Genomic DNA, 23,650 nt, shown 5'->3' on the forward strand with positions numbered 1-23,650 from the left:
GTGGTGACAATATTTTGCAGTGATGTAGACACTCAATGATGCTGATTTATAGCACTGGTTTAGCAAATCAATGGTGACAGAATTTACACTTGTATAGCAGCTCAAGGGTGGAAAGAGATTTCGGTGTTGTTACAACTCAGCTGTGGAAAATACTGCAGTGGTGTAGCAATGGTTATGCGTTGTTGTAACTTTTTAATTTTGGCGGCAGTGTCCATTGTAATAGCAAGTCAGAGGTGGTAATATTTTTGTATCGATGTAACGACTCAGTAGTGCCCACATTGTGTACTGTGTAGCAGATCTAGATAGGCAACTTCTTGCAGTGGTTTTGAAATGCAGTGCTGGTAGCATGTTGCAGGGGTGTAGCAACGCACTGGTCAAAACAGTTATTAATTGTGTAGAAATTTAATGGTGACAAAATTTTTTAAGTGTTGTGGAAATACAATTTCCACGATTAGTCATAGGGGTAGCAACTAAATCGTGGCAGCATATTGGAATGGTGCAGCAGCTCAAAGCTGGCATCATTCTGAACTGCTTCACAACCAGTCTGTGAATGACAAACGTTTTATGTATGTTAAAAGATTATTGTATTTGTTAATTCGCTTAAACATACAATGATATTCAGGTAATCAACATCAGAGAAATTGTTTAACGTTGTTTTGTAATGATAAGCTGGAAGTTTGGCTTAGCAGTCGATTGCAAAGGCAAATTAGCAGACCAGTACCCGAAGATGTTACTGTGTTGTAATTTACTTTTAAGGAGACCTCACAGCAATATGATTTTTTACATGTTTTATATTTAAGGTTAGTGAAGTTCACTATTTAAATATCAATAAACCAAGGTATCACGATGGAACTCTCAAAAATTCTCGAAAAAACCGACTGTTAAGATTTCAGACCATACTTAATACGCCAGTTTATCCGACAACCAGCGAGGCTCTGTGATAAAGGGCTTCCTGCCACTTGGAGGAAGGGGAGGGGGAAGATGGGCTTGATTTCTAGGGAACAAAGTTTTGAATGAAGGTGCACGTTTCACGAGCATTTCCATAAGGCGTAAAATACATAAAGATAGAGAAAATTATGTTAACTTTGTAATGTTAAAAATCTTTCTTAATCTTTTGCAAAAGTTCTGTAATCAAGTATTTACATTTGCAATAAGAACTGGATTTTTGTTCGATATGTAATTATCAATAAGAAGACGTGCCTATTTCGCAAAAGTCCCATTTAGATAAGAGTTAATTACGTTATCTGTGACGGGTTTTAAATTTAAATAATCGTACATATTCGAATCGAACAGTGAAAAAACGGAAAATGAATAACCAAAAAGACACTTTTTTCCGTCTTTATGTATTGTAAGCTTCAGATTGACACTTGTCCCATACATCCTCAATTGTTTGTTGATGTATTCATATCTCTGCCTTTTGTAACAGCGTTTATCTCGTAGAGTTCCTTGTAATGTCAGGGAGGTTTTTCCATGATGGCTTAACACATGTCCTGTCATCCTGTACCTACTTCTTGTCAGTGTTTTCGTATGTTCCTTCCTTCACCGTTTCTGCCGAGAAACTCCTCGTTCCTTATCTTGTCGGTCCACCTGATTTTCACCAATCATCTGTAACGCTACATATCAAACGTTTCGATTCTCTCCTGTACCAGTTTTCGCATTTATTTATGGGACAAGGAAGACGGTGAACAAGCTAAGAGGTCTCGGTCCAAACTCAACCACCGGAAACGGGGCTTCAGCAGTCGTGGTAGAATTTGCCAGTATGGAGACCTGTAGGACCAACAACAGCTGCCAATCAGTAGGAAACTGCAAGATATCTCTGCTACTGGTCTCGCTGCAGCTAACAAAGCTGCAGTCAAAACCATCGAATAATGGGCTCTCTACAGAAAACGAAGAAAAGTATCATGCTGCTTGTTCGTTTTTTTCCTTACGTTCCTGTCTCTACTTCATAAATTTTTGTGCTACATATAAATCTTAGTATTTTTATTGTTGCTACTTTCTGCTTCTACTGACATGGGTAAGTTTTATGTAATTAATTTCTGAAGTTACTAATGCACCATCAGCATTGTTTCATGTCCTTGACAGGTAAAATAAATAAAAGTAGAGTATTAAAGATAGTCGGAAACGTACGACGTCTATTTGCTCGGGAATTTTCGAGAGCTGCAGTGATCTGCTCAGCTTGACTGATATTTGTGTCTTGAACTTCACGTACCATAAATTTAACAAAAATTAAGAGAAGTCCGCGTGCCGTGTGGTCTCCTTGTTAGTGCTTTTATTACACAGAGTGCCACGTTGCTTTCTGCCTGTAAATCTCGTCGCCCCGCTGCCAGAGTAGCCGGGTATCCCCTATTTTCCTGCTCCCGGCCGCCTTGGGCTTCCGCCGGCACCTGCGCCCGGCGGCCTGGGGAAGCCACCTGGCCGTGGCTGCGGCTGCACGCGACCTCCGCCAAACTGCGGTTCCAGAGGCTTGGACACGCCACCTGCTCCCTGCTGGGTAACAGTGGGGACGAAGCCGCGGTCGTCGTCGGCCGTGTAAGTGACAGTGAAGGTGATGCCCTCTGGAGACGTCCACGTGTAGCCGCCCTGTAGCGCCACCGACTCCCCGTCAGGCGTCAGTGCTCCGGACTCTTCGTGGGACTGACCGTCGCTCGTCCTGTAGCTGCAAAAGGTAAGAGGTTAGTCTGGGTTCAATCTCTCGTGAGTATCGAGTTAATTAGCTACCTAGCTTTCACTCGTATTCTACGTTAAGTGGAAGTTGGTAGCATCATCACATCCACCTGATGTAATTTATGGATACCTCGGAAAAGCTGCTCTATCGAGAATACAAGCTCTTAATTACTGTCACATGCATTTCGGTTTTGTAATTGCAGCATCCCAGTCTCCGGGTTGGTCTCCTGAGAAGCTCTCTCAGCACCTGAGTACTGATTTAAACAAAACAGAACGACCGTGCGACAGCTGAACTCAGTTCTTTCGAACAACAACCAGCTGCTTGCGCATGTTCATTCCGCTATCAGACTTTTTTTATTGAATGCTCGTTAGCCTGGTTTCGCCCTGCAAAGAATGTTATTCGTGGGATTGACTTGTAATGCTGTCCCATATGCCTGATACGGGCTAGTCCGTGTTTATGTTGCTGGCCTTAAGAGCAGGTGTGAGCTAAGCTCTGCATTCTGACTTACGCCACCATTTGACTGTGCACACCAGTGATACGTTGTTCAGTTGTTGAAAACGTCACTAGGTACTGTGCAGATCCGTGAGTAACAGAGAAGCGTCAGAGGTAAGTTTTATGCTCTAGAGACAGACTTTTGGATACGAACTTGTGGTTTCTTCAAGCTGGTCGATGTATAACTACTGTCTACTTCACATCTCCTGTGCAGCAAGCTACGTAAATTTCAGTATTAATAGTGTTTTTCTTATTTGACACTTCTTTTTCCACGTCTTTTTGCTATTAGGAAGCTTTAATTTTCGAATACTAGTAGTAGTGTTCCTTAGATTTCGTGTTTGTTTATGAATACAGTCCAGAGACAATTAGGGCTTATTTTCATTGTTTCCAACAAGAGGTGTCTAGTAACCACAATTTAATCATCCTCCTTTAGTGAATTAGCGTTCTAGTTAAAAGTTGATTACTTAACTCTGCCGTAAATTGTTGATTTCTTAGGATGGACAGGATGTGTGACTGCTGTGTACGGACGGAGGAGGAGCTGGCCACTGTGCGCGAACAGCTGAACGTGCTGATGGCCGCGGTCAGCCGTCTTCAGGCTGCTGCCTCGGAGTGTAGCGGCAGTGCGGAGTCTGGTGCGTCGCACGGTACACCCCAGGTGGTGCATGCTTCACCCACGATCCCTTTATCGAGACATCTTCGCGGGTACCGGGCACGGTTGGGCCACCCTCTCCCCAAGGCGAGTGGCGAGTTCAACTGCTTTCGCGTCGCACGAGGCGGAGGGTCAATGTGGAGGCTGGCCGTGTGACATCATCCGCTCTGCCTGTGAGTGGAAATGAGGCCGCTCCTTCAGCAATGTCCGAGCAGGCACAATGGGGGAGGGATTTATTACTGATTAGGCGGGTGATGGAGCCCGTTATGAAATAGCGGAAACGTTGGGGAAGAAGGCCAGTGTTCACTCTGTTTGCTTGCCGGGGTTCTCATGCGATATGTGGAGGAGGCCCTGCCGGCGACGATAGAGATCACTGGGTGCACCCGACTGCAAATTGTTGCTCATGTCGGCACCAATGACCCCTGCCGTCTGGGTTCAGAGGTCATCCTCAGTTCATACAGGCGGATGGCGGGGTAGGCGAAGGCGGAAAGCTTCTCTCGCGGGGTGGAATGTGAGCTAACTATGTGTAGCGTCGTTCCCAGAACCGTTCGCGTTCCTCTGGTTTGGAGCCGAATTGAAGGCTTAAACCAGAGGTTCAGAGGATTCTGAGGAGATCTGGGGTACCAATTTCTCGACCTCCGCTATCGGGTGGAGAAATTTAGGGTCCCCCTGAATAGGTCAGGTTTGCACTACACGCAGGAAGTGGCTATAAGGGTAGCGGAGTACGTGTGCAGTGCACAAGTGGGTTTTTAGGTTAGAGAATTCCCTCCATAGGCCCGACAAGACGCCTCCTGACACGCGACAAGATAGCAATATGCAAAACGCAACAACGAATGACAGTATTAATGGGGTGATAGTAAACTGCAGGAGCGTCTATAGAAAGGTCCCAGAACTGCTCTCATTAATAAACGGTCACAATGAACACATAGTACTAGGGACGGAAAGTTGGCTGAAACCAGATGTAAACAGTAATGAAATTCTAAACTCCGATTGGAATATATACCGCAGAGACAACTGGACAGTGAAGGGCGAGGTGTGTTTATAACGATAAAAAGTGCAATACTATCTCAGGAAATTGACGGAGATCCGAAATGTGAAATAATTTGGGTGAAGGTCACGGTTAAAGCAGGCTCAGACATGGTAATTGGACGTCTCTATAGGCCCCCTGGCTCAGCAGCTGTTGTGGCAGAACACCTGAAGGAAAATTTGGAAAATATTTCGAGTAGATTTCCCGGATATGTTATAGTTTGGGTGGAGATTTTAATTTACCAGATATAGACTGAGAGACTCAAACGTTTATAACGGGTGGCAGGGACAAAGAATCCAGCGGAATTATTTAAAGTGCGTTATCAGAAAACTACCTTGAGCAGTTAAACTGACTCGAACTATTTGAAAAAGTTAAGGGAGAACAGGGAGTCAGTGATCATAAAGCGGTTACAGCATCGGTGATTTCAGCCGTAAATAGAAATATGAAAAAAGGTAGGAAGATTTTTCTGTTTAGCAAAAGTGACAAAAAGCAGATTTCAGAGTATTGACGGCTCAACACAAAAGTTTTATCTCAAGTACAGATAATGTTGAGGATCAGTGGACAAAAATTCAAAACCTTCGTACAAGATGCATTAGATGAGTATGTGCCAAGCAAGATCGTAAGAGATGGAAAAGAGCCACCATGGTACAACAACCGAGTTAGAAAACTGCTGCGGAAGCAAAGGGAACTTCACAGCAAACATAAACAGAGACAAAGGCTTGCAGACAAACAAAAATTACACGAAGCTAAATGTAGTGTGATGAGGGCTATGTGAGAGACGTTCAACGAATTCGAAAATACAGTTCTATGTACTGACTTGGCAGAAAATGCTAAGAAATTTTGGTCTTATGTCAAAGTCTGTAACCAAAATGGTACTGAAACAGAGGATGACAGACTAAAGGTCGAAATACTAAATGTCTGCCGGCCGGAGTGGCCGTGCGGTTCTAGGCGCTACATTCTGGAGCCGAGCGACCGCTACGGTCGCAGGTTCGAATCCTGCTTCGGGCATGGATGTGTGTGATGTCCTTAGGTTAGTTAGGTTTAATTAGTTCTAAGTTCGAGGCGACTGATGACCTCAGAAGTTAAGTCGCATAGTGCTCAGAGCCATTTGAACCATTTGAACTAAATGTCTTTTGTCCAAAGCTGTTTCACAGAGGAAGACTGCACTGTAGTTCCTTCTAGAGACTGTCGCGCAGATGACAAAATGGTAGATATCGAAATAGATGACAGAGAGATAGAAAAACATTTACAATCGCTCAAAAGAGGAAAGGCAGCTGGACCTGATGGGATACCAGTTCGATTTTACACAGAGTACGCCAAGGAACTTGCCCCCTTATTGCAGCGGAGTACCGTAGGTCTCTAGAAGAGCGTAGCGTTCCAAAAGATTGGAAAAGGGCACAGGTCCACCCGGTTTTCAAGAAGGGACGTCGAACAAACGTGCAGAACTATAGACCTATATCTCTAACGTCGATCAGTTTTAGAATTTTAGAACACTTTTATGCTCGAGTATAATGACTTTTCTGGAGACTAGAAATCTAATCTGTAGGAACCAGCATGGGTTTCGAAAAAGACGATCGTATGAAAGCCAGTTCGCGCTATTCGTCCGCGAGACTCAGAGGGCCATAGACACGGGTTCCCAGGTAGATGCCGTGTTTTTTGATTTTCGCAAGGCGTTTGATACAGTTCCCACAGTCGTTTAATGAACAAAGTAAGAGCATATGGACTATCAGACCAATTGTGTGATTGGGTTGAATAGTTCCTAGATATCAGATCGCAGGATGTCATTCTCAATGGAGAGAAGTCTTCCGAAGTAAGAGTGATTTCAGGTGTGCCGCAGGGGAGTGTTGTAGGACCGTTGCTATTCACAATTTTATATAAATGACCTTGTGGATAACATCGTTAGTTTACTGAGCCTTTTGCGGATGATGCTATAGTATATCGAGAAGTTGAATTGTACTGAAATGCAGGAGGATCTGCTACGAGTAGGCGCATGGTGCAGGGAATGGCAATTGAATCTCAATGTAGACAGTGTAATGTGCTGCGAATACATAGAAAGAAAGATCATTGATCATTTAGCTACAATATAGCAGGTCAGTCACTGGAAGCAGTTAATTCCATAAATGATCTGAGAGTAGGCATTAGGAGTGAATTAAAATGGAATGACCATATAAAATTAATCGTCGGTATAGCAGATGCCAGACTGAGATTCATTGGAAGATTCCTAAGGAAATGCAGTCCGAAAACCAAGGAAGTATGTTACTGTACACTTGTTCGACCACTTCTTGAATACTGCTCACATGTGTGGGATCCGTACCAGATAGGGTTAACAGAAGAGATAGAGATCCAGCGGAGAGCAACATGCTTCGTTATAAGATTATTTAGTAATCGCGAGAGCGTTACGGAGATGACAGATAAACTCCAGTGGAGGACTCTGCAAGAGAGACGCTCAGTAGCTCGGTACCGGCTTTTGTTGAAGTTTCGAGAACATACCTTCACCGAGGAGTCAAGCATGATATTGCTCCCTGCTACGTATATCTCGCGAAGAGACCATGAGGATAAAATCAGAGAGATTAGAGCCCACACACAGGCATACCGACAATCTTTCTTTCCACGAATAATACGAGACGGGAATAGAAGGGAGAACCGATAGAGGTACTCAGAGTACCCTCCACCACACACCGTCAGGTGGCTTGCGGAGTATGGATGTAGATGTAGAAAATACCAACGTAAGAGATGCTATGGGTATCGATAAACTAATAATAGATGCCTTGAGAGGAAACATCTAAAGTGCTAAGAACGTCCGAAAGCATGGACGGTAGTCGATGGCCAAGGGAAGTGTGGCCATGGACCCCAGCAGAAAGAAGCATGCGTGCACGACTTAGGAGGAGCTGGAGTCGACATGTCTGGGACTACAAGAAGAAGGCTGCGAACCGGAAGACGTGGAAAACGGGAAGCGAGAAGCGTCGCCATCTGTAGAATACTCGCAAGATGCAAAATGGGGACGATGGACGGAAGACCTCAAGCTTCACAACAGTGTGTTAAGAGAAGGCCAAACCACCAAAGCAGAAAAGAGCAATTGCAGCCAGATTCTATTTTCAACGGAGGAAAAAAAATACTATTACGTACGTTTTTGTATATGCCGATTTGAATTAGTCAGTGTATCTACTATTATATGCTTGTTCCGTTTCTCTCTACATTTCAGTTAACTAGTGCTGAAAGTATGGTAACGCCAGTGAAAATTTTCACGTTTATTACTTCAGACCGAGCGAGGTGGCGCAGTGGCTAGCACACTGGACTCGCATTCGGGAGGACGACGGTTCAATCCCGCGTCCGGCCGTCCTGATTTAGGTTTTCCGTGATTTCCCTAACTCGCTCCAGGCAAATGCCGGGATGGCTCCTTTGAAAGTGCGCGGCCGACTTCCTTCCCCGTCCTTCCCTAATCCGATGAGACCGATGACCTCGCTGTCTGGTCTCCTCCCCAAAACAACCCAACCCCCAACCCCCTGACTTCAGAAAGTGAAAATGAACTCATTGTACAACACAGTTTTGGAGGTACAATTTAGGTTAACCGTTGTATCAACATTATCTCGTTCCGGTTGGTCAACTGCTCTGAAGGCGTCAAATTCATTATTATAATGTTCTAAATCAAAATACAATACTTAGCAGTCGTTATCACGTGGTGAGAGATTGTGCTTGCGTTTGAGAGAACTGGCTTTCAATTCCCCATCTACACATAGTGATTTAGGTTTTCTTTCGTATTCTTCAGTTAATTGAGGTATTTACTGAAACAGTTCCTTTGAGCAGGACACGGCTATCTTACTAACTCACCCTTCCCCAACACGAAAATATGCTCGAATGACAATTGCAGAGCGCTGTGCCCTAATCTTAGCTGCATTCACATCCTCACAAAAATAACCACCTTGGTTCGCAATATGTTCATAAATCTTTAGCTCAAAATGATTTTGCTCGTTCGTCTGTAAGTCTATGTTACATACATAAAATTTTTTTTATATATTACACGTAGATTAGTAGTCACATGCACAATGAAGCAGAAAAAACAAAAAATATTATTACAGCAATAATTAATCATTAATTACAATAAATTAATAGCAACCACGGTCGGTGGGTAGCATCCTTGATTAACAGTTAAAATGTCCTGAGTCCCAGATTCGTCCCAACAACTAATAAAATTTAAAATAAAGGTCGTCATGAATGACTGCCGGAGACTTCCGGTGCAGGGAGTCAAACTATTTCTTCAGTCGGGCTTGCCAAAGTATTCGAAGTAGCGGGCAGAGTATCGGGACAACCTACTACACTTCCGGGGGAAACTGCCCCTAAGAGTCTGAATATTCGATAATGATGAACAGTATGAAGATGCAGGAGTGACGGAAACCACAACATTTGAGACAAGAATGTATCCAAGGATATCTGTGGCCTGTATTGAGAAAGTATCGTGATGATCTCTCCACTGGCAAAAGATTCTGGTTTAGTCCCCATTGAGATCTCCGGGAGAGGACTGCCAAGGGGCGGATGACGATGAGGGTAAGATTGGATAATCAACGGAGGCATAACTTTAGAAAAGTCGGTGCATGTCAGATGTTTGAAGATGGTAGCGTAGCTCGAAAATCGGAAAAGCTAAATGGAAAGGTTCAGTGTAGATGCAGTTCAGTTCCGTGAGGTGAATTGGTGCAAAAATAAGAATCTCTCGTCAGCTAAAAATAGCGTAATATCAACAGAAGCAGAAAATGGTGTAACGGTACGAACATTCGTCAAGAATAGGAAGGAAGGCCAGAAAGTGAGATACTGTGAATAAATAAATGATAGGGTTGTTCTCAGCTGAATCAACAAGAAACAAAAGGAGAAGAAAGCAAGGGTTCAGGTACATATGTCAGCATCATAAACAGAAGATGGAAAGAGAACTAGGAAATATGTGACGATATTGAACGGGTAATTTTGTACGTGAAGCGAGACGGTAATATCATAATCATGGGGGAAATGGATGATGTAGTGGGGAAGGAGATGAAGACTGAGTTATGGAAGAATGTGGGTTTGATAGTAGGAACGACAGAGGAGAGAGATACATGCATACATACATACGTATGTACATAAGTTAGTTTTAAAAACCAATAACTAAAACGATTGCATTTTTTGCTAAAATTTCATAGACAATTTGTGTTTTTCAAGGGACTATCGTTATTTAGAACAACACAGTGGATACCGATGCTTTACACACAAGCATGTAATAAATTTACAGATTCTTGTTTAGAACCGTAACTGTAGCGTACATCAGAGAAAGTTACTTCATTTTCTATTTAAAACATTGTGTCTTCTATAATTCTGTAATTGGTGTCTTGGGATTTGAATAGTAACTAGATATCTTCTGCACACATCTGAAAATAATATCATGTTTTACTAAATTCCTAAATGTGGAGTGATATTACTTACTTTTGGGAGGTGAAGAACGTTTGTAAAGACAATAGAGAATTCGTTTGTCATCTAGAAAGACTGGCCTCGAACTGGCTGACTAAGTTAGCAATCACAGACCGCTAAATAGACGTGAGAAGTGCTCTCTTGCTAGCACATTGGCAACCAGTCTGTATTTTTATCTGTTTTCCATCTCTCCCTTAGTTGTTCTAAATTCGTGGAGGTATGTACCGTTTATGCAACTAAATGTTGGTTTGTTGCCACACGTGTTTCGCTTCATTTATTTGGGAGGCATCGTAAGTAGCGTGAAATACATATTATGTACACATACAATAAACATATTATGTGATAGGTATAATATGCTGATATATTACATCTTGTGTTACAAAAGTCGCTTCTAACCTAAAAAGCAAGAGAAAAACACAAGTTTCGTCTTGAGAATGTTTCGTTCGGTGTTACTTACGAATTCCAGCATTGTTAACACATGTGTGTGTTCCTGCAGATGTGTTTTTTGGTCTTCATACTTCAGCTGGACGATTTCTGACGTTTTTCATACACACTTGTTACATCGCATGTTTCACTTTCACTTCTATTTAGTGATCAACATATGTGTGCTTTCGGCATGTAGTGTTGCCAACTGTTGTTGTGTGTTTGTCTGTGTTTTGTTTCAGTTATGGTTGAAGTTTTTCACTTGTTTTGTGTGTGTGTGTGTGTGTGTGTGTGTGTGTGTGTGTTTGTGCTTCACACCGAAAACACACATATGTTGATCACCAAATGGAAGTGAAAGTTAAACATGTGATGTGACAAGTGTGTAGAAATCGGTCAGCTGGAGTGTGAAGACAAGCAAATACCTCCTCAGGAACATACACATGTATCAACAGCACTGGAAATCGTAAGTAACACCGAACGATACATTTAGAATACGATACTTGTGCTACAAAAGTTGCTTCTAACCTTAAAAGTAAGAGAAAAACACGAGAAAATGTAACATATCAGCATATTATATGGCTCTAAGCACTATCGGACTTCACATCTGAGGTCATCAGTCGCCTAGACTTACAACTACTGAAACTTAACTAACCTAGCAACGTCACACACAGCCAAGCCCAAGGCAGGATTCGAACCTGTGACCGTAGCAGCAGACCTGGTTCCGGACGGAAGCGCCTAGAACCGCTCGGCCACAGCGGCCGGCATATTTAATATCTATCACATAAGAGGTTCACTGTATGTATAAAAAGAAACATGTATTTCCGGCCACTGATGATGCTTCCCAAATAAATGAAGCGAAACGCGTATGGCAACAAACTGCCTTCATTTAGTTGCATAGACGGTACATACCTCCACGAACCAGTCGGCAGGTTGCGTTTGATATGAGCTGTATTGTTAGTGGAGCTCAGAGAGAAGTTTTATCTATAGTTTTGGTAAGATAATCCCTCATAACATCGTATATATTAGATTATGTGGGGTACAGAAGGCGGCTAGCCTCAAATCAATGGTTACTCGTTCGCCAAAGATTAAATTTCGCTCTCGTTTGAGTATTAAAATGCACAGCCGAATTATTATACACTTTGCGAATATACATACTGCGTGTGTGGACTGACCAGAACAATAATGACTTTCTCACCTAGAGATTTATTCTGTTTTCCAAGCTTCCCTAACTGTTTTGTATATGGACGTTTATCACCTTAAGTCGTAAATTTCACTGACTTTTCGTGTAATATGATTTCCCTCCTTTAAAGAAGACAAATAAAAGAATGATTTGTGTGATAGCGTGCCGAAAGTAATGCCACCAGATTGATTATATGAAAACTCTTTAAGCTTTTCAAACAAAACAGACTTTATAAACATTCTACATCGTTATTCGTCATGTTATTGGAAACTGATATAGCCAATGATATTTATTTCTCTATCTTAGTAATGCTATTTTCTAAGATGACTTGTTATAAAGTCTTTCGTTATGGGTGTTTTGTGACTGGTTAATACTGTGCTGTGATAGACTTGAAATCGCTACCGTCTAATGTCAATCACTACACAAAAATTAATGTTGACACCCGGGAAGATTTCCTCGCTTGCTGCCGTGACCACGAGTTCTTTACCGCACTTCACGCGGCAATACAACGAGGGGCTAATTGTTCTGATTTCTCACGCCAGGCAGCATACTCTTAACAACGATAACTGCCAGCAGAGACAGCTAAGTTTCACTGAACTACTATGCTACACATTCCGTTGTGTCATTTGTAAATGTAATTGATTCCATTATTGGGCTGTACATTGATACTGTAACTGCCCCGTGGGCGCTTTAACGAATTGCAGAACTTGCACTATGCCTGTAGATTGTTTACGACTGGTGCTGCCATCGGTTATTTGTTCATTAAATTACACGCTACACTGAGACAATTTCAATCACTTCACGATGTCTGACATCGAAAATACTGACAGCCGCATTTATTTACAGCACCTGAAAAGAGTGTAGGTTGAGCAAGAGCTGACATTACACGCATTTTGAACGTGTACACAGAGTTTTAATGACACAACACTAGTTGAAGATTGTGAACGTTTTAAAAATAGATTACATCAATATTCAAGAAATGTCGTAGGAGTAATCCACTAAGTTATAGGCCCACAGCATTAACGTAGATATGAACCAGTATTTTGGAACATATGTTCAGTTCGAACATTATGAATTACCTCGAAGAGAACAGTCTGTTGACAAACAGTCAACACGGATTTACAAAATATCGTTCTTGTGAAACGTAATTATCTCCTTAGTCACACGAATTGCTGAGTGTTATTGGTAAGGAATTTCAAATTGAGTCCATATTTCTAGATTTCCAAACGGTTTTTGACACGGTACCACATAAGCGGCTTATAGTGGAATTGTGTGCTTATGGTATATCGTGTCAGTTATGTGACTGGATTCGTGATTTCCTGTCATAGAGGTCACAGTTCATAGTAATTGACGAAAGTAGTCGCATACAAGAGAACAGATTTATGGCGTTCCTCAAGGTAGTGTTAGGCCCTCTGCTGTTCCCTAACTATATAAGCCAATTAGGAGACAATCTGAGCAATGTCTTAGTTTATCTTCTAGTAAAATCGTCAGAAGATCAAAACAAATTGCAAAACGATTTAGAAAAGACATCTGTATGGTGCGGGAATTGAAAATTGACCCTGACTAATGAAAAGTGTGCGGTATTCACATAAGTGCTAAAAGGAACCCGTTAAGCTTCAGTTACACAATAAACCAGTCAAATTTAAATGCCATAAATGTAATTAAATACCTAGGAATTAAAGTTACGAAAAACTTAAATTAGAAAGAACACATAGAAAATGCTGTACGGAAGGCGAACCAAAGACTGCCTTTTAATGGCAGAACATTTAGAAAATGTAACAGATTTATAAAGCGACTGCAAACACAACGCTTGTTCGTCCCCTTTCGGAGTACTGCTGCGCGGTCTAGGATCCTTACCAGATGGGATCAGGGGAGTACATCGAGAAAGTGCAGAGAAGATCAGCACGTTTTGTATTGTCGCGAAATAGGGGCGAGAGTGTCACAGACACGACGCAGGATTTGGGGTCCACATCATCAAAACAAAGGCGTTTTTCGTTGCAGCGGAATCTTCTCACGAAATTTCAATCATCAACTTTCTCCTCCAAATGCGAAAATATTTTGTTAGCGCTGACCTACAAAGGGAACTTCAGTTGGGGAGAAATGATCTTAAAAATTAAATAAGGGAAATCAGAGCTGGCACTAAAAGATATAGCAGTTCTTTTTTTGCACGTGCAATTCGAGACTGGAATAACAGAAAATACACTCCTGGAAATGGAAAAAAGAACACATTGACACCGGTGTGTCAGACCCACCATACTTGCTCCGGACACTGCGAGAGGGCTGTACAAGCAATGATCACACGCACGGCACAGCGGACACACCACGAACCGCGGTGTTGGCCGTCGAATGGCGTTAGCTGCGCAGCATTTGTGCACCGCCGCCGTCAGTGTCAGCCAGTTTGCCGTGGCATACGGAGCTCCATCGCAGTCTTTAACACTGGTAGCATGCCGCGACAGCGTGGACGTGAACCGTATGTGCAGTTGACGGACTGAGCGAGGGCGTATCGTATAGTGGGCATGCAGGAGGCCGGGTGGACGTACCGCCGAATTGCTCAACACGTGGGGCGTGAGGTCTCCACAGTACATCGATGTCGCCAGTGGTCGGCGGAAGGTGCACGTGCCCGTCGACCTGGGACTGGACCGCAGCGACGCACGGATGCACGCCAAGACCGTAGGATCCTACGCAGTGCCGTAGGGGACCGCACCGCCACTTCCCAGCAAATTAGGGACACTGTTGCTCCTGGGGTATCGGCGAGGACCATTCGCAACCGTCTCCATGAAGCTGGGCTACGGTCCCGCACACCGTTAGGCCGTCTTCCGCTCACGCCCCAACATCGGGCAGCCCGCCTCCAGTGGTGTCGCGACAGGTGTGAATGGAGGGACGGATGGAGACGTGTCGTCTTCAGCGACGAGAGTCGCTTCTGCCTTGGTGTCAATGATGGTCGTATGCGTGTTTGGCGCCGTGCAGGTGAGCGCCACAATCAGGACTGCATACGACCGAGGCACACAGGGCCAACACCCGGCATCATGGTGTGGGGAGCGATCTTCTACACTGGCCGTACACCACTGGTGATCGTCGAGGGGACACTGAATAGTGCACGGTACATCCAAACCGTCATCGAACCCATCGTTCTACCATTCCTAGACCGGCAAGGGAACTTACTGTTCCAACAGGACAATGCACGTCCGCATGTATCCCGTGCCACCCAACGTGCTCTAGAAGGTGTAAGTCAACTACCCTGGCCAGCAAGGTCTCCGGATCTGTCCCCCATTGAGCATGTTTGGGACTGGATGAAGCGTCGTCTCACGCGGTCTGCACGTCCAGCACGAACGCTGGTCCAACTGAGGCGCCAGGTGGAAATGGCATGGCAAGCCGTTCCACAGGACTACATCCAGCATCTCTACGATCGTCTCCATGGGAGAATAGCAGCCTGCATTGCTGCGAAAGGTGGATATACACTGTACTAGTGCCGACATTGTGCATGCTCTGTTGCCTGTGTCTATGTGCCTGTGGTTCTGTCAGTGTGATCATGTGATGTATCTGACCCCAGGAATGTGTCAATAAAGTTTCCCCTTCCTGGGACAATGAATTCACGGTGTTCTTAATTCAATTTCCAGGAGTGTAATTGTTAAGGCACTTAAGCGTGATTTGCAGAGTCTCCATGTAGATGTAGATTACAGGAGCTATTGTGAACACTAACACACCTTGATTATAAAATACATGATTTTGTCGATGGCACTGATTACGATGCAGACGCGTCCTAATGTGACGAATAGATAGACGCAGCACAAGTGCGCTATTTTACGCCTGTCACGGGGAATAGAAGGGACGTTGATGAATTCCATGGCTTAGGCTACCATCAATGCCAGACAACCTGTTACGACTGTCTCTTCACTTGTCTGGTCCGCAGCTCGTGGTCTAGTGGCTTCCTTTGCTGCCTCTGAATCACAGGGTCCCGGGTCCGATTCCCGGCCGGGTTGGGGAGTTTCTCTGCCCGGAGAGTTGGTGTTGGTGTTGTTCTCATGATTTCACTATCATCATCATTCGTAACAGTGGCTACATAGGAAAGGGGACACTAACACATGCATGCAAAAACACCAACAGAACACCTGTCATTCTTGACATGTAGTGAAAGAACTCCGTTTCGTCAATATGCGCATAACATTGAATATGTAAGGAGACAAATAAGAATAAGTACAAAAAATGGTTCAAATAGCTCTGAGCACTATGGAATTTAAACATCTGAGATCATCAGTCCCCTAGAACTTAGGACTACTGAAACCTAACTTACCTAAGGACATCACACATATCCATGCCCGAGGCAGGATTCGAACCTGCGACCGTAGCATTCTGGCACTTCCGGACGGAAGTGCCTAGAACCGCTCGGCCAACTCGGCAAGCTGTGAAAGCAAAACTAAGACCTTGTACGGGCGCTGATTACCGCGCAGTTGAGCGGCCCACAAACCCAACATAATTATCAACACTTCATTTGTTCCAGCACCAAATATTAGAATGCCCACTATAAAGTGTAAGACGTTTCCTGTTGAAATAAAGACCTGGGCTTGTTTTTGGGAACAGTTCTAGCAATCGATTGATCTGGATCCCACGATATCCACCGTTCGAGAACAGAAAATTTCACATATTTGCTTAGAAAGGGAGCCAAAGTATTCAGCTGGTGATATCGCTGTGACCTCTGACACATTGGGTTAAGCGACTCCTTCGATACAGACGGGTGGTGTGTGTCTACATTCAGACGAAAGATTAGTAGGAAGGCTGAATTGGTATCCTATTATCTCACAGGCGCATTTGTAACATGCCACATAGGGTGTTGCCGAACTGCTTAGGATTAGAGGGACACTTTGACATTTTGTTGAAGCATGTGTCGATGTCGAACCTTCCCATGATCACGAGGCAGGAGGAGACGAAAAAGTAGAGTTGGAAAGGAATAAAAATACTTTTCTTCTTCACATTACGTTAAGATTTCGTCGAATGGTGTTGGACGCTTGCTGGTGGTTGTACTCAGTATGCACAGTAAAAACTGCTGTCACGCTACACTCAAAAGGGTGAGACTAAGTTCAGTTGGGTTGCAGTCCCCTAATGTCCATAGAGGAGGGCTAAAACACCCAGCGGGAGGCACCAGCAGCCACTTCTGGGGCGTGATCTTTTTTCGCATGTGTCTACACCTTGCAGTTTGAAGCTCGCCGAGCCGGAGGGCGAAGGCGCAGAGAATCGTTGTTAAGCAGCTTTGCGCCAAATTTCAAATTTATGCGTCACTGCGTGAGACAGTTACGTAGTTTCAAGCAGTGATCCTACAATTTTGTTCTGCAATGTGCTTATAATTCTTCAGAACGCGGTATGGTGGGTGAAACCCCTCATCGAGTTCCAACAAATTAAGCTCGCTAATGAAACCAAACAATAAATGGCTGTCTGGCGATATTTTATTTAGTATTTAATACTTCACGTGCTTTTCATCACAACTAATCTTTCTACTCCGCTCCACGTAGCAACCTTGCTACACGGGTATAGCATTAACTTTTGTGTACTGCAGCAACGCACTGTTGCGTGAAAAGACATTTCTTCGTCAGGATTCATGGACTGATGTGAACACAGGAGACGAGCTGCTAATGGCAAATTGATATGGATTTAGAAAGCATCGCTCCTACGAAACTCAACTTGTCGTTTTTGCGAGCGATATCCTGTGAACCGCGGATGAAGCGCAACAGGAGATTTGATTTCTCTAGATTACCGGAAAGTGTTTGATACAGTGCCACACCGCAGATTGTTAAAAAATTTACGAGCCAAAGGAATAGCTTCTCAGATACTTAGGTCGCTCGAAGACATTTTACGTAACAGGACGGTGAGTGTTCATCGCAGACAAAGGCATCGTCGCAAGTGCTCCATGGAAGTGTGGTAGGACCACTCTTGTTCTCTGTCCACAGAAACTATCGAGAAGATAGGATGAGCAGTAACCTAGGACTGTCTGTTGATGACGCTGTAATGTACTGGACAATTTTGTCTTTGAGTGACTGCTGGGGACTCCAGGTTGCCTTGGACAGAATATCTATATGATGTGGTGAGTGGAAGCTTGCTTTAAATATGAAAAAAGTTGTGGTAATGCAGATGAGTAGGAAAAAAAATTATATAATATTCGAATGGAGTTAAGTGTGTGAGCTCCTTGCCACGGTCTCGTCAATTAAATAACTAGGCCTAACGTTGCAAAGCGAAATGAGATGGCATGTGGAGTCGATTGTAGGGAAGATGAGTGGTCGTCTTCGGTTCACTGGGAGATTTATAGGGAAGTGTAGCTCATACACAAGGAGATTCCGTCAGAGCGTGTAAAAATGTAGCAGGCCATTGGGAACGCTCCTCTGAATAATTTGAGATAGAGAACCTGGCGTTGCAGAATCCAGCTTAAGGAGACATGGAAAAAAACTTGTCTACCGCTTTGTCTAGCTTTACTGTTTTCCAGATTATTTACGACTAACGCGCTTACAGGTTTACCGGTACTGTGCTGTTTATTTACATGTACATTCTTTATTTCCTGCAAGGAAACGACGACGAACATGATTAGCAGAAAATCATGATGTAAGTTTTATTTCCTTTACTTGTTCATAAGGTGGTTCTGTTGTATTGTATTTACATTGTCACATGACAGAACGTGCTATGAATCAACGACAGACCTCGTTCATTACTCAGCGCTATTGAGAGACGTACAGTACAATACGATGGGGCAGTACCGGTACAGCACTTTCTGCTCATTGGTTTGAAAGGGGAGGTGTTCTTCCAGAGTCTGCGAGCACACCTGACCTGAATCCCCTTGATTATTTCGTAAGGAGATATCTAAAGTCACTTGTGTATGAGACATCAGTGAATACGGAGATCACTTAGCTACCGCCGGCCGAAGTGGCCGAGTGGTTTTAGGCGCTACAGTATGGAACCGCGCGACCGCTACTGTCGCACGTTCGAATCCTGCTTCGGGCATGGATGTGTGTGATGACTTAGGTTAGTTAGGTTTAAGTAGTTCTAAGTTCTAGGGGACTGATGATCTCAGAAGTTAAGTCCCATAGTGCTCAGAGCCATTTGAACCATTTTTGAACTCAACTACCAAAATTGTAGGTGCCTGCGATGTGATTCAAAATGGCTCTGAGCACTATGGGACATAAATCTATGGTCATCAGTCCCCTAGAACTTAGAACTACTTAAACCTAACTAACCTAAGGACATCACACAACACCCAGTCATCACTAGGCAGAGAAAATCCCTGACCCCGCCGGGAATCGAGCCCGGGAGCGGGAAGCGAGAACGCTACCGCACGACCACGAGCTGCGGACTGCGATGTGATTCGAAACACGTCGTGATATTTGTCGGGGTGCGTCAGAATCTTGTTCGCCGATGTCATGCTTTCATCGTGGTTGATGGCCGTCAGATTCAGCACGTTTAGTAAAACACGATACAAATTGTTCATTCAATGTGTCAGTGGTGGTATTTGCAGTTAACTAATGTAAATTAAAGAATACACAGTAATGTGACTTTATTACTATTACCTCCTCAAGCTGACTCGTCCGACCCCAGGTTCCCCACCCCAAATTGCTCAGTGGAGCATCCTCTATGTCCTGTTAAATTTTTGCATGCTCACACCCCATATAAAGATGAGTAGTCGTGCAGTGAATTTTTGAGCATTGTTGAAGCTTTCGCGATACCTACCAATTCGGAAAAAAGAAGACATGGAAGCGATATTCAGTCGTGTTGCTAGACTTGTTTATAGCAGGTTCTATCGATGCGCAGTATGCTACATGAAGTCGAATCGGAAGTGAACGAAGGAAGAAGTTATTCTAACGAAATACTGTCGAGAGAGATTAGAGACTCGATATTTGCGCCAGACTGCAGAATGACCTTACTATTACCAAGAGGGAACGCAAAGACATGATAAGACCAATCAGGGTTTACACGGAAGCAACAGTCGTTTTTCTCTCATTCCAACTGCGAATCGGAGAGGGAATGGCTAGAAAAGTAGTATGAGGTACTCTCCGCCAAGGTATCTTAGATGGCTTGCCGAGTGTGTATGTAGATGTAGATGCTGAAGAGACAGAGATTTTCAGCTTTTTTGTGGACATTTAGAGGAAAAGTTATTGAAAGTCAGAGAATTATCAGAGTTATCCTTACTGTATATTTACACATTAATTAGTGACACATAACCTCAGCATCTCTCACAGTTATCTACATGAAAAGGAAATTGCAAAACTACGACGAATGAAATATTTAATTTATCGTAGATATTAAGTCGGTAAACGAAATTAAAGCTATTATTTGGATAGGTAAGAAAACCAAGAAAAATCTGTAATACCTCCAGCGCCAGGGGTCGACGCCATTGAAGTTGTTCTCTTGTTCAAGAATGACAACTTCCTCGGGCTTTATCTGCGGTTTTGATGCCACAGAGACTGCCTTTAGCATCAGAACCCCAAGGATGAACTGAAATAAATAAATAATTGACAAATAGTGAATGGATACCATTAATTTCTTTTGAGACAAGACTTCAAGAGAATAAGCACAGATTTCGTATTATAAACGGGAAAAGTAAACAAAAAGACGTTTGAGGTATACTGGTTATGGATGTGATTGCTTGTTTCTAGGAATAGGTTTTTCGTGCGGCACAATCACAAAAATTACAGTAGGAAATTACTAGTTACAGCCGTCTCCGGTCATCCTAAAATAATCAGACAAAGATTGCGATTCACTCCTGTCATTGTGGAACCAGGGAATTTGTGTTATGATCTACGAATAACTTTGACGAACAGAATCACTAATTTTGTGTTAAAATTTTTGTGACTGTGCTGCACAGTAAATTATTTGAAGAAAAACTCTGACTGCACTGGCCAAGAAAGTCCATACGTTCAGATATCAAATTCGTTATTAGTATTTAACGTGATTATTCCGTCGCTTCGTGGTAGAACAATGTGAAAAGTGCAATATATATCCCCTAGAATGTAGTGCTTTTCATTTATTTTAATTAGTAGGTAATTGATAACACATCATTGTAGATTACCATCTTCAGATATTTTACTGGGAATCTTCAACGACACATGAACTTTTTTAAATTCTTATATCAAATGGATAAAGTAAAGTAGTACGGTATGGTTGGCTGGGAGACCCCAAAGTGCAGGTTTAATCACCTAACTGGAAAGATTTTTCTGTCCTTCGCGCATACTGGCACTTTCATTCTCGAAGTGTGAGAGTTCTGTGTTTAAGAGTATGTGAGGGCTCTTAGTGACTGTATTGGGTTTGTGTGTAGTGTAGTATCATTCACGCTTGCACGATGATGAGAGAAGTGTGACATTAAAACCTAGTGTTGGCATATAGCCCACTCCTCCCGAATGGCACGAAGTAAGCCATGGAGCTTAACGTCTCCATCAGATGGACAGATCACCACCAACAGAGTCAAATGACTTCACTTCTTGAGACTCTGCGGAGAGCTTTGGAATTTCAACCATGACTTCGGCGCTAAATCTCATTATCAGGAACTCTACGTTGCCCCCCCCCCCCTCCTCTTTGCTGTGAAGGAAAAGAGAAAGCTGCCAACAAAGCACAGCGTGCCCAGCGCTCACTCCTCCAAGTATCAAACACGTCCAACGCTGCTTAACTTTGGTGAACTGAAGGAAACCGGTGTATTCAGCAACCCAACACAGTTAGCTATATCACAAGTTGACAGACCACTACATTACTTATGAATGAACGTGCAAAATAGAGAATGCTGACATTGATTTGTGTTCTAAATAGTCGTTGAGGGTGAGAATATGTAGTCAAACTTCAAAAGCAGATTTCAGGCCTCACTTACTGAAATGTACCTAGCTAACATTGAGTAAAGTGTGGAGTACAATGCGGACAGCATTGTAGCACGCATGGAAGATATATCTAATTTAGTTACACACTAGCTATTTATCCCAGTCTTTTATTAGCTCGTCTCCTCCTGCCCTCTTTCCCTGTCTACCTCATCCCTCACCACCTCCTGTCGCTGTCCTACACTTCTGTCTCTACATCTCCTCTTTCACCGAGTATACGACTATCTCTTCCTCCTCTCTGTTCATCTCTTCCATACCCTCTCTCTGTCCAGCTCCTCAACAATTCATATTTTCCATCCCTTCTCTCTGTCTAGCTCCTCAACAATCCCCATCCCCTCTATTCTCTGCCATCATCTCCTAACCCTGTGTGTCCATTACCTCCTAAGCCGCTCCATGTACTCACCCCCTATGTCTACCTGCTCCTTCCCTCTCTGTACATCTCCTCCGCCCCCTCTAATTCCACTCCTTCCTCCCCCCTCTCTTTGTCCAAAGCTATTCCCCTCTATTTCCGTCCATCTTCTCCTCCCCCCTCTCACTCCTTTTACTCCTCCCCCTCACCTTGTACATGGTTCAAAAAAATGGCTCTGAGCACTATGGGACTCAACTGCTGAGGTCATTAGTCCCCTAGAACTTAGAACTAGTTAAACCTAACTAACCTAAGGACATCACAAACATCCATGCCCGAGGCAGGATTCGAACCTGCGACCGTAGCGGTCTTGCGGTTCCAGACTGCAGCGCCTTTAGCCGCACGGCCACTTCGGCCGGCTCACCTTGTACATCACCTCCTCTTCCTTTTCTTTGCACATTTCCTTCTCCCCAGAACTTGTGCTCATTTCCTCCTTCCCCCTCCTCAATTGTCCCTCTCTCCCCTCACCCATTCTCTCCACATCATCATTCTCATTGCTGAATGAGGCTGATTGTTCTCTCCAGAACACACTATTGTAGATTACCATCTTCATATTCTTCACTGGGAATCTTCAACGACACATGAACTTTTTAAAATCCTTATATCAAATTCATAAAGTAAACTAATAAGTGAACCAAACTAGGCTGAAATCATCCCAGAGGTTTAGAATGAGCTTCTTCGCATGGCTTTGCCCACAAATGCACATGTCAAAATATTTTACATTCATTTGTACTCATATTTCACCAGTATCTCTAACGAATTTTATAATCTTGAACACTGCAGTGGTCAGAAGTTGTAGAATTATGGATTCAATGGCAATCAAACAGCCAATCAATTGCGTTTTAAAAGTTTATTCCAACCTTTACCTATGTTTCGACAGGTATAAACGTCTCTTCCTTATCAGAAGTAATAACAAGTGTTATATATTGTGTGAAGAGAAAAACAAAGACGTAAGGTCTAGTCAACAGTAAAATGCTCTATTGAATAGAAATGCTATGATATAGCCATAAGGCCTAGTGAACAGTAAAAATGATCCATGTAAAATCTAAGGTAGTAATTTCTGTTTGTGCGTATGATGCACATAAGCCATAGATTTTATATAGATGATTTTCACCGCTAAGCCCTGTAGCTATGCCATAGCAATTTTATGGATCATTTCACTGTTGACTACGCCCTATGACTTCGTTTCTCTTTCCGCCCGTGTTATTGCTTCTTCTGAGGTAGACAGCTTTATATCCGTCACAACCTTGCTAAAGGTCTGAATACACTTCTGACGTGCAACTGGTTGGCTGTATGATTCCCATTGTATCTAGCGAATTTCGCAATGGAGTCTCATTTTCACGGAGATCATATTTTATGATCCGTATTTCCTGAACAATGTGTCGTACAACGATATAATTTTGCATCACATCCAGTGATACACGTGGCTACTGTGTGAGAAATGTGTTATGAATAGAGTCAGTAGTAAGGGAGTAATAAATTGAAACGTCTTGTCTGATGCTACAGTTTTTCATCACCTCGCCTTTTATGACGTCATGTCCC

The 23,650-nt window shown here is 43.3% G+C and overlaps 1 protein-coding gene across 1 annotated transcript in view; it reads right to left on the reverse strand.

The window, feature by feature from the left end:
• Positions 1-560: 560 nt before the first annotated feature.
• LOC126203540 (flexible cuticle protein 12-like) overlaps positions 561-23,650 on the reverse strand; it is a 42,082-nt gene continuing 18,992 nt past the window's right edge. Inside the window, exons 2-3 of the mRNA XM_049937864.1 lie at positions 20,211-20,335; positions 561-2,656 (exon numbers count right to left, since the gene is read on the reverse strand). Of these exons, the coding sequence (XP_049793821.1) occupies positions 2,344-2,656; positions 20,211-20,335 (438 nt within the window). The 3' untranslated portion in view covers positions 561-2,343. The remainder of the gene's footprint in view (positions 2,657-20,210; positions 20,336-23,650) is intronic.

The sequence above is a fragment of the Schistocerca nitens genome, chromosome 9, assembly GCF_023898315.1.
Source record: "Schistocerca nitens isolate TAMUIC-IGC-003100 chromosome 9, iqSchNite1.1, whole genome shotgun sequence".
NCBI classification, from domain to species: Eukaryota; Metazoa; Arthropoda; class Insecta; order Orthoptera; family Acrididae; genus Schistocerca; species Schistocerca nitens.